General features: G+C 53.2%; 1 protein-coding gene across 5 annotated transcripts in view; it reads right to left on the reverse strand.

The window, feature by feature from the left end:
• Nucleotides 1-3,338: 3,338 nt before the first annotated feature.
• STXBP1 (syntaxin binding protein 1) overlaps nucleotides 3,339-11,720 on the reverse strand; it is a 68,090-nt gene continuing 59,708 nt past the window's right edge. For 3 of the 5 annotated variants that reach the window (XM_023533031.1, XM_023533032.1, XM_023533030.1), the window contains 3 exons: nucleotides 10,605-10,759; nucleotides 8,923-9,048; nucleotides 3,339-3,597 (listed from right to left, as the gene is read on the reverse strand). In XM_023533031.1, coding sequence (XP_023388799.1) covers nucleotides 8,939-9,048; nucleotides 10,605-10,759 — 265 coding nt within the window. In that variant the 3' untranslated portion in view covers nucleotides 3,339-3,597; nucleotides 8,923-8,938. The remainder of the gene's footprint in view (nucleotides 3,598-8,922; nucleotides 9,049-10,604; nucleotides 10,760-11,720) is intronic. The other 2 variants (XM_023533033.1, XM_023533035.1) reach the window with 2 other exon arrangements.

Below are 11,720 nucleotides of genomic sequence, written 5' to 3' on the forward strand. Positions count from 1 at the left end.
GTCAACCAAGAATTCTACACCCAGCAATACTTCAGCTCAATATCACTGCTTCACAAGCATCACTCCCAGGAGGGGACACAGTTCCTATCGAGGTCACGTGGATCTGAGCCAGGCCTGCCTGATGCTGAGATCTGTGCTCCTAGTCACTCTGCCATTCTGCCTTCCAGGAACAAATACCTGGTGTCACACCGAGGTGGGTGTACAGGCCCCTCAGCAGGGTCTGGCTGAAGTTCCCAGCCTGGACCTGGGCCCCTGGAAAGGCAGAGTGACTGGGTGCAGCTCAGGGACCTGTCTTGTTTACGATGCTCAGTTGATTCAGCGCTATCTGCTTTGGGTTGTTTCAGAAACTCCTACTTCTCTGAGAATATTGAACACTTTGGAGACTTTTGGGAGGAACGACCTGCAGGCTCCACCTGTGCTGTGTAACCAGGGGAACCAGGACTTCTGCCAGGGGCATAGCAAGGGCCAGACTTATTTGCCATTGGGTGGAAGTGAGGCGGAATGGAGAGAGGTGCCAGGGACCCTGAGGCAAAAAGATGTCAAAAACAATCAGAGAGGGAGACTACAAGCCACTACTGTGGGCCTGGTGGGAACAGACAGCCCTAGGAAGGAGCAACCAGTATTTACTTTGCTTTAATGTAAACTCAGCATAGAACAATTTAGAATTTAAAAGTTCTGATCTTGGATCTCATTCCAAGGCGTTTTGGTTACTGGTGAAGCAGCTGCTGATGTAAGACAATGAACGTCTGATGCTCCCCAGCTGGAGGGAGCTTCGTGAGTTACCGTCTCTCTCTGAGCCTCAGCTTCCTCATTTGTAAACTGGAAGAGACGCGTCCAACAGACAAGGGCCATGTGGGGCCCGACATGGAGCAGGAACTCAATAAATGGTCACTGTCATCCTTATCTGCCTCAAGGTAAGTTTCACCAGACAACAGCCGTGTCGCGGAGGTGCAGCTTCCACCGACTGGCCTTGGCTTGTCAGGTTTCCTCATGCTATGGAGACTGGGATGTGAATGAGTGACTGGAGGCAAGACAAAGCCCCACTCCCCGTGCCCAGTGTTCCCGCAGGTCTTCAGTGTGACCGCAACCCTAACTAAGGGCCTGCTCCCCAGGCCAGGTGAAGCTCATCAGTCTCCCCAGGTCACGAACAGCCTTCGAAACCAGCAGGACGGGCACCATATTCTGATCTGGAGAGACGTTCATTAGAAGGCTAGAGGACGTGGCAGCTGCAACGGAGGGGAGCAGGGACACTGATAAAGTGACCTCGTCGCATGCCCCAAATACACCGTCACCAAGTGCTCAAGCAGGGAGGATCTGCAAAGGCAGAGCCCTGCGTCCTCTGCGATAGAGACATTCTAGATAGGGAGAAGCGGGCAATGGAAGAACTACCTAGTCTACAGGCAGTGCCCTGCTGCTGCCAGGGGCCCAAGACACGCTTCATGGATTGTCCCCAGACGTGAGAGAGCTATAGATCCCAATGCAAGTAACAGTGACCTGGGTCCAGAAGACTCCAAGCCACGCCAGGCAGCTGGTCTCCTCTGCCATGGGCCAGTGCTGAAGCCTTCCCCCTCCCGCTCCCCGCAGTAAGACCAGACTCGAGTCACTCTGGACACCGTGATGGGCGCTGATTTATTTATTTATTAGACTCGAGTGCTTTAGTACAGAACAGTACAGAGATGATACATGTTTGTGCTTCAATACCTTTAAACACTGAGATTCTGATAATTTCAAGGTAAACAAGTTTCAAGACAGACTAGCTTTTTTAAAATATCCTTTTGATAAATTATTTTTATATAAATAACAGAAAGAAAAAACCAACGTGTTCGACAGACAAGGTCCTGAAGCATGAGCAGTTTGGTCTGGGGGAGGGGACAAAACAAGCAGTGACAGTAAGAAACAAACCAATGCAAGTACCTACAGTTCTGTCCTAAGGAAATAAGATCGCTATCTTAAGGGGGAGAAGGGAGACGGACCTGAAAACTAATCCGAGTGCAGAGGGGAGATTTCAGAGCCTCGGGAAGAGAACACCACGATGCAGCTACCGGGCGGGCGAGGAACATATTCCGAAAGGAAAGGGGGGCGCGCTGAACTAGCATACACCACGTTTGCAACGACGTCACGAGACAGTTATATACACACGGTCTGCAGGGGTTAAAGGGCGGTGGGGGGCTGGGCGGGGGACGTTTTTGTGACTTCCACTGTCTTTATATTAACCGACAACAGCAGCAGGACGAAGAGTGCGCTCGCTCGCGGAGAGCGAGCACGGCCGAGTCTGCGGACGGCGAGACATCCTGTCTGCACGGGCTTCTGTAATTTTTGCTTTAGAGCTAAGTGTTACACAGCTAAGTTTTGATACAAAGAATAGAATGACCATTTTCTCTTACAAGCACAACGACATATGACCTGGCACTACGAAAATTAAAGTGTTACGAAGTATCTTAAACTGAGGATAACCTGAGTGGGAAAAGGTCTGTATAAACCGATGGGCTATTCTTCCGGCTGTTTGATGTCTCAGGGGACAGACACTCTCTACAGGAAGGGGCCCTCTGACCAGCAGCCTGCAGAACCCATTCTGTTCTAGTCCATTCCTGACCCTTGAACTTGACCCAGGCTACTGACACCCCTGCTAAGAGGTGATGGCGCTGACGCCTGGGAAGGAATGGGTCTGGTCAAAGGGATCAGGCCTACCCGCTTCTCCAAGAGACAGGGGTCCCCAGTGGGAGCTCGCTCCTCACTTGTCTGGGCACGGTGACTTAAGACTGCAGAACGCCTTCCCTCATGATCACAGTGCTGTGGACACGGGCCGGGGGTGGGGGTCCTGTGACAGGCTGGACACCAGCTGGCACCCAGCCTGACTTCAGTGACACCCCAGTCCCCGCCCACAGCCACAGCATCAGGGGCATGAGCCACTGGGGAAAGCAAAGAGGTCGGTTCCAGCTCAGACCTCCCGAGATGATGCCTGGTCTTCACTTCCCGGCTTATCTGATACGACAGCAGGCACTGAGGGTTAGGAGGAGTGAAGGCCACAGGTTGAACCTCAGTTTGAAATACTCCTGGAACAGACATCTCTGTGAGTCCCAACAAGAACAGGAACAACTCAAGACAGGTTTTGAAAAACAACCAAGCGTCTACCTTCCCATACTCGAGCGATGCGCGCATGTCACACTGGGCTATGTACAAGGTCACGGAATCGTGACTAACGGGGAGAAGGTGTCCATTCATTCTAAACAGTTCCGAACCTTCTCCTGCAGTGTGCCACTTCCACGTGAACTTCTCCTCTTAGGATACATATAGAAGATACTCTTTTTAAAAAACACAATGCATTATTTTCTTTTGTTTCAAACAAGAGGGCATCATTGAACACGAGAACGCAGTGGCGGCAGCGCCGGCCAGGCGTGCAGAGCTGGGGAGGCCCGGAGGGAGAGGGCCAGCAAAGTAACCAAGGCGGTCAGCGGCAGGGCTGCGGAGCGCTGGGGGGAAGAGGGTTCGGGGTTTGGAGGGGAGGCTTATTTTTTTAACTGCTTATTTCTTCATCTGTTTTATTCAGTTTCTTCAGCGTGTCCAGCAGTTTCTGTGGGGTGAGAATGTGCGTGGATCCTGGGGGAGGCAGAAAAGACAGTGAGCCTGTGGGCTCCGTTCCGAACGCTTCCTCCTTCCTGCTCTTCTAGATCCCCAGACCGGTATCCGCTCCCCCGCCCCCACCCTGATCTTGGTCAGTGGAAGCAGGGAGGGGGTTGGGGTTGGGGTTGGGGACTGTCACCACAGGTATGGGAGACATTGGGACTGTGGATAAACAAAACACGTCCTCTGGCTCGGGCAGGGTTCCAGGCTGTACCAAAGGAGGCGCACACTGTCCCTCAGGGCTCAGCGCCATCTGCTGGGGGAAGGGGCAGCTGCGTTTTGAACTCACGGTAAAGCCAGGGAGAGAAATTCCAAACCATACGGCAGGGGTAAAGGTTGGGAATGGGGAAGGAGTATGAGCGGGCCTGTGTGGAAAGAATGGTGCCCGGCAGGGAGGACGCTGACGGACAGAGCACCCTGGGGGAAGCCACTGACCTCCGGAGCCCGCTGGTTGGTACTGCCACGGTGGGTGGGACCTCAGGTGTGAAAGGGGGGAGGGCTGGGGTACCTGAGGCCTTACCTTGCAGAGACCGCGCATTGTAAGAGATTAAAAATGCTTGCAAAAATTTAAGCTAATGGAATTAGATACAGTTCTACTGCAAAAAATAAAAAAATAAAAAATAATAAATGAAGTCCTTTTTCATAAGGAGAGAGAGATTGAGTAAGTGCAGTAAGGAAAGATGCATGGACCGTGTGGTTCGGACATGGACTTACTCAAACAGAACAGAAGTGACTGGTGTGTGAGCATGAGGCCTGCACGCATGCAGCAGTGGGCTTCAAAGAAAGAGATCCTGGTGGGAGAGAACTGAACAAAAGAGATCCGTACTTGAAAATGTGCCTCCCTGGAGATGCGGGCAAGGGGACGGGCCTTCACGGGACGAGGGGGACGGGGACGGAGAGCCCAGGATGCCAGATTCCCGCCCCGAGGGCAGGCAGAAGGCTCTGGCTGGCTGGCTGGGTGTGACTCCACACACCAGGGTCCCTGCACCTTTGACCACTACTTGCTCGGTTGACCTGGGACTGCTGGGACTCCAGGCCTTGGACCTTCCTGGTCAGTCTAGACTGGCAGAAAACTTGTAGAACCCCCTCCAGTGTGAGGGGCTTCTTCCAGTACGCTGTTCTCTGCAGTTCAAGCCCAGAAACCCAGCCACTGCTCTGAGGTGCTACTTCCCAGAGGTGCCAAGTGTGATGCCCACGCAGCAGGCACCAGTCCCCACGCTCTAAAGCTGACTCATTATTCTGCAGACCTGAGGCTCCTTCTGCAAATGTGACACAGGTTTCAGCAGTATGTCCCTGGGTGGTGTTATGGCACCTCCTCTTCCCCAAAGGACACTCATTTCGGTGACCTTACCAGTCTCCCCTCAAGTCCTAAGGAAAGTCAAAGGCTGCACTACAAATGGGGAAGCAGGACATACGTTCCCCAATTCTGAACAGTGAACCACTGCCAGAAAGAGGGCCTTCCAACCACCACTCGATGCAGTCTGTGTGCCTACATCCTGAGAAGCAGCACCAGGTGCTGTGCAGGGATTGGCTGAGCAGCTTCCCGAGTAAAGGCAACGGCAGCGCACATGCCAGAGAAAACGGTCCCTAACGCTCTCCTTCCCAGCTGTCCACTGAGTTCTAGGATAGAGGAAAGCAGACCTGATTTAGAGGAAAAATCTGAAGGGGGCTTCTGACCAGACTCCCATACCCGAAGCGCTCCCTACCCTTGCTTCGATGCGAATTCAGGATTTGGGGGAGGCCAAAAGGGGTCAAGGAACCCACGCTCTAGAATTTCCTGATATTATCTGATTACTGACCATCTGTCGTTCCCAGTCTTTGACTAAAAGAAGAAAATTTTGAGGACCAGGCAACCCGCAAGGCCTCTAAGATCCTCCGCAGCAGGCACGCACGCTCCTGGGCCTTCCCTCACCTGGTCTCTTTAAAGGGCGGGCCAGCTGGTGTTCACCCGAAGTACCTGAGAGCCAATCGTCTGTACTGCTTTAATCCCTCAGTCCAGCTTTTCACCATTAAAAACATTGCAAAGTGAGCAGGGTTGAGTTTAATCCACACTTTGCAAACGTTCTCCTTTTGAACCCACAGGTGGCTGATCACATCGAACAGCAAGTGGGTTCCACTGCTCTGAGGGTCCCTCTTATTCTACGTAACCTAAAGATTGTGAGATGGGAAGGATGGTCTCCAAAAACAAAGCCATCCAGAAGACTCGAAGCTGTGGGCCAGACACAGTGAGCTCTGCTAGGACAAAATCCTAGCTCTGCTAGGACAAAATCCTTCTTTCTTCACTAACAGAATCTGAAAATTGGATGAGTTCTTACAGATCAGCTGCTTCAGCTGAAAGACACCCAAGAACCCAGAAGACCCAGGGAGCCACCTGGAAATGTGTCTATCTCGGGGCAGCCAGGTGAGTGTGCCGGCCTCCAGGTTTGGAACACAGTGCTCCGGCCCACAGATGGGAGAATGAAGCCCAGAGCAGTGGAGTGCTTGCTCGCAGCCAGGCCCAGAAGCCAGGCCACCAGTCTCAGTTCTGGGCATCCTGTGGCCCCCTGACCCCAGGAGGGGACAGGCGAGTGAGTGCTTAAACAGCGGCTGGGCAATTGGCTGGCTCTGAATTCAGATTCAAAGATCTGAGCCCCGCTGAAAAATGAAACTTGTCTGACCCCAATCTGGAATAAAGCAAAATATTCAATATAAAAAAAAACCCAAAACTTTCTCCCAAGTCTAAGTGCCATATAATAGGTCTCCCCAGCCTTCCAATCCCTTCATTAGCTTCTGACAGCCTCTGGACATTCTCTAATGACCAGTACTTTTAATAAGTCACCCGGAGTGTAGAGGTGAAGATCTAATCAACAGATTTCATTTCTCAGACAACCTGGAGGATAAGTGCCTAGTGGGGATTACGATGAGGCTGGGTGGGATCTGCTGTGCAGCTGGCCACACCCACTCCCCTTCACCCAGCCCTGGGGAGCCGGCCCCAACTCCAGGAGAGGGGGGCACTGGGAGAACAGAGCCAGGCACGGGCACCCATGCACGGGGGCCTGCTGGGGACACGCTCAATCGCTGCTGAGCGGGAAAACTCATATTCTCTTTGAAGCTACATTACTGAAAATAGCAATATCTGGGAGAAGACATCCCTGATTCTCTAACATTTTGCACGGTCCGAGTCTCTGGTCACCTGGACGATCACGCCGGAAGGGGCAAGTCGAACTTTAATCTGCTTTCTGAGCTCCCTGACATTAGGGCTCTGGTCCTCGCTTTTTCTTAACTGAACTTTCTAAAAAGCAACAAAGCATTTCAGGAGCCAGGGATGCACAACCAGAGTCTACTCATGTTCTCTCTGCTCTGATGGCAGCTGAGACCCTCTCTGCTGACGGAACCTACAACAAAGGACAACAGTTGGCAAAGGAGACTTCTGAAGCAGGGAACCCAGAGTGAGTCCTAGCAGGAGCCCTTGGGGTCTGGGTTTGTGATTCTTTCGGAGCTTGCAAGTGGTGTTATTGCTGCAGCCTCAACATTTGTCTTAAAGTCCATTTAGCAGCAAACACGGTCCACCCACCTGCCATCTGCACAGAGAACTAGATATCTCTGATTATCAACCCACCGAGGTGCTTCTAAACGTTCATTATTTAACAATTGCTTTTCTTCAACGCTCCACTGGCCTCACTTTCTGGAGGAAGGCAGCCCAGGGCCACAGCCAGCCAGAGTCCTGGTTCACAACCACTTGCTATTACCGCCCTGGGGGAGCCTTCCCTCTTCCACCCACAAGAAAAAAGGAGGAGATCAACTAGCCTCCTGTTCTGGCCTCTAGAGCAGGTCCTTTGTGGATGAGCGCACTCCCTCCCCACAAATGAGCACCTTCTCACGTCACCTAAGGGTCTGATGGACCATTCCCCTGAGGATCGCCAGAGTGTGCAAGCGAGGGTCACAGTTTGGGTCGCCAATATCAATTATTGAATTATGGATGGTCAGAGCTCAGAGGAGGCTTGGGGCCCTATGACCCAGCCTCCCTGTGTTCCACACACTGTGGCCCAGGAGATGGGGATGACCTACAGTCACACAGGTGCTCGTGGCAGAGCTGGGGCCAGAGTCCAGGTTTTGCCACTGCTCATAGGCAACTCACAGGCTGAGACTCACTGGGCCATGGCTCAGCCCAGGGGGAGGGGGTGCTTTCACTGTGAATGGAGTATACCGAGTCAGGGACGCAAAACGTGGCCTTGCCACAGAATGGGTCACGAAGCTAGGGCACGACTAACACTGCAGGGGAGGTTCTTCTATATCAGTCTTCCAAACTCGTTAGACAAGGTTCCCAGCACATATGAAGGATGGAAAGAGAGAGGAAGGAGTGAAGAATGAATCTGGACGATCCACCTGACAGTGGGCTCCCGGGTGCGGGGTAAGGTACCCGGGTGCGGGGAGAGAGGACGCTCCTTCGAAGAGCTCACAGTGCTAAGAGCAGATTCCTACCCAAAGGCTCTCAGCTCTTACCGAGAGGCTTCGGTTGGAGAGGGGGCTGTGAGTGCTCCAGTCTTGAAAAGATCACAGGAGAATTAAAGTAAAAGCAATTACTGGAGGAGCAAATAACTATTAAGTTCTGTTTTCCTCAGAGGAACATGAGACATGAGCTCTTTCCGTGGGTGGCTGGAGCTCACCAAATGATGGTGGTTTATGGCCCTGTTACCCCTTAGAAATTTTGCCTTGGGATAAGTGCTTGTCCCAGGAAAAGGGCATTGACGTGTCTAACTACCCCTGACCTAGAGTCTGCTCTGACAGTCCTCCCCACGGTCAGGTGCCTGGGGGCATCGCCACAGTGCTTCTGCCTTCTTGGACATGACTGTCCCTGTCCCTCGAACACCTGCTGGCCTCACTCTCAAGTTCTCATACCACGTCCCAACCAGGACACACAATGTGTTCTCTGCCTGGTGCTCACGAATTCACCCCTGGGCCCGCAGGCTGGGGCGCCGCGCCTCTGGCATCCCTCAACTTCCAGCCCCGGCTGGAGGACTGTGCGTAGCAGCCATTCTCATTCTCGGTTTAAAACCCAGTGGGCTGCCGCTGTCGGATGAGCGGCAGGGAACCCAAGGCATGAGGGAGCTGACAAGCCGGAGCCGGAGGCTCCCGGGACAGGTGCGTGAAGGTGGCATCGGACACATTTTCAATCGGTGTTAAGAACTGCAAGCATTTTCTTGTTAAAGAAAAATCAAATAAACAATAAACTAAAAAGGGAAAAAGAAAAAGAGTGACGGAATAATCAAAGAAAACCCTTCGGAGTGGAAGAGTTTCTTTTGTGTAATAAGCTGCTTTTACTTTGTTTCTTTGGCTCTCACTCCATTGTTGGAGCCTGATCCTCAAAAGATACCCTAGAGGACTCCCTGAAGTCGGGGTGTCTCAGGTCCATGAGAAATTTGGTGGGAGTAAGAATATGAGTAGAACCTGCGGGAGAACAGAGGCCAGCTGACTGCTTGAACAAAGGTACGTCACAGGAACATGCCAACTTAGGCCTACATTTTAGGCAGCCAATGAGGTACGCGGAAGCAAGACGTGCACGCACACGCACGCACACACATGCACACGCACGCATGCGTACTGCAAGGACAGCGGGCATGCACAAAGCAGGGGAGGCCACAGGGCGGACGTCGGCTGTCTTTGCGAGGCCCCTCCACGGACCTTCACGGACCACTTTGTCTCCCCAGGTTCCCACTGCCCGACAGGGAGCCTCAGGCCAGGGCCGAAGCTGAAGAGGGAGATTTTCCCCTGGGCCTGGCTATGACAGCTTCTGCCCAGGAAGGCTGTGTTTGGGCTGAGAGTCACCCACACGTGAGTGCAACACGTATGCAAGCAGGGGACAGGGAGTTACGTCGCAGGGGCCTACGTAACAAAAAGGAAGAAACAGGACAGGGAGAAATGGCGACCAGACAGGGGAAGCTTCGGGGAGTTGTGGGGGGCAGATGTCCATCTCCCCACTGAATGGCGCTATCTAGAAGGTGGCAGACAGTGGCAGGTCCAGCTGGAACGGCCGTATAGACTGGTCTGTAGAATCTGCTCACTCTGAGAGCCTGGGCGGGGGGCAGGGGGCACTGTGACTTGGTCACCCCAAAGTGGAGGTATAAAACTGACATACCTTATTGGGATAATGGGAAAGGTCAGGACCTGGCCCGGGTATGTGCTGACAGCCTCTTGCCAATCAACATCAGGAGGCACTTGGGCAGGTGCTACTCCATTTTGTTAAGGGCAAGACGGGATAAAAAGGAAGGCATTTGGAAAAAGCAAGGTTTTTCTCAGTTTACTCTTTCTCTTCCAGCCCTAGAAATTGGGAAAGCTGTTACAGGCATGAAAAAGGAGGGGGCCCTTCTCCTGCTGCATTAAGTCAGCTCGTGTGAGTTGCTTCCTTTTTTTCTGGAAGACCAACAGGAAATACCAGACAGGGTGTGACAGACCCAGAAAGCTATCGGACCAGGTTGGGGGGCACCCTTAGCAGAGTCCAGCAGTCGGGCTGCTTCGTTTCGGGCAGTATCTGCTTGCACGCCATGTCTGTCCGACCCCAACCGGCAGGTAAAGGAGGGGGTCGTGATTTAACTCCCATTCACTGAGCAAATTCTGGGCGTGAGGCGCAATGCCAGGACACGAACAGTCCCGCCTCAGGCCCGGTTTGAGGCTGTAAGTGGGTGTTCTCAACCCCATCTGGTAGGTAAGGAGAGGTGGGGCGCTTGTTCCAGGTGACCCGCTGGGCAATGGCAGAGCAGAGAGGGAGCCTGGGGCTGCTGGAGTCTGTGGTCTGGCATCTTCCAGCACATGCAGCTGCCTCTCAGGAAGAGACAGCGCAGGCTCGAGGAAGGAAGCCTTCGCTCTTAGCTTCTGCCACAAACGGGCCTAGGACTAAGCTCTGCAGGGGCGATGGCGAGTTGAAGACGGAACGGAACACCGAAGCGTGGAATGGAGTCAGAGTGCGGTGAAGCAGCCCCTTCCCTCTAGAAAACATGCCCACTCACCTATTAGCACTTCCCACTTTCCATTGGCCTGGGTCACCTCATAAGCACAACGCATCTCATTCAGGCTCACGCCCCCAAGGATGAAAATAATGAGGCGGGGACCACTGCGGTACTCCCCCGGGGCCTTATTCTTATGCCAGTGCCCATAGCGGGCACTGGGGGCAGGGGGAGAGGGAAGGGGGCGGGGGGGAGGGGAGAGAGAGGGGGAGAGAGTGAGAGAGAGAGAGAGAGAGAGAGAGAGAGAGAGAGAGAGAGAGAGATTAATTATGTGTATATGCTCTTACAGTACTTGTAACTGCATACCTCTGTGACTCGTTTGCACATTCATCTGCACACCAGTGACCAGTAGGTGCTTAGTAAGCGTTCTGAATGAACTGCAGTGCAAAACCTCGGTGCTCTGGCTCCTGGGAAAAGAGTCACTGAGAGCGCCCACACTGTGACCTCGCTGACCTCTCAGAGCCCGCAGGCGGGCAGGCAGGTTCAGGTCAGCATCAAAGTTTGACATGTTAAGTTCAACAGCCTCATGCTCCATGACGTTCGTCTAGGTGTCCACCCCCGGCTGTACATGTTTCTAGGCCTGTCTGGGACACTCTGCTGGCCGTGAGCAGTGACGACACAGTCTAAAGCCTGGCTTTACTGCGCAAACGTGTACTGCGTGTCTCACTGGACTGGGGCCGATTCAGCCCCGAGGAGCCAGCCTGAGGGAGTCACAGCCCTTGCCCACCAAGGCTCACGGCTAAACTGGGGTGGGGCAGAGGCTGGTGAGAAGGAAGGGTCGTGCCACGGTAGAGGGGAGCTCCGTGTCACAGGACAGGCATCACAGGGCAGGGCCGTTCTGGTGCTGTCCCGGCGTCACTGGGGAAGGCTTCCCAGGAGAAGTGACACTGAATTGCTTCTTGAGACACATGTGTTTCGATTCAGTTCCCTCGCTCCCCAGAGGTGCCCCCTCTGCTACTGGGCTTCTTCAAGGGACTTTTACCTTAGAAATGAGAAATGGGTTGTTTCCCAGTTAAGAAAATGGGGCACACAAAACAAAACTCAAAACAAAATGAGGAGAGCAAGTCTCCTTCTCCCTGACTTAAATGGCCACGAGCATCATAGTCTCTTTCCAAATCT

The sequence above is a fragment of the Pteropus vampyrus genome, unplaced genomic scaffold, assembly GCF_000151845.1.
Source record: "Pteropus vampyrus isolate Shadow unplaced genomic scaffold, Pvam_2.0 Scaffold95, whole genome shotgun sequence".
Classification (NCBI taxonomy): Eukaryota; Metazoa; Chordata; class Mammalia; order Chiroptera; family Pteropodidae; genus Pteropus; species Pteropus vampyrus.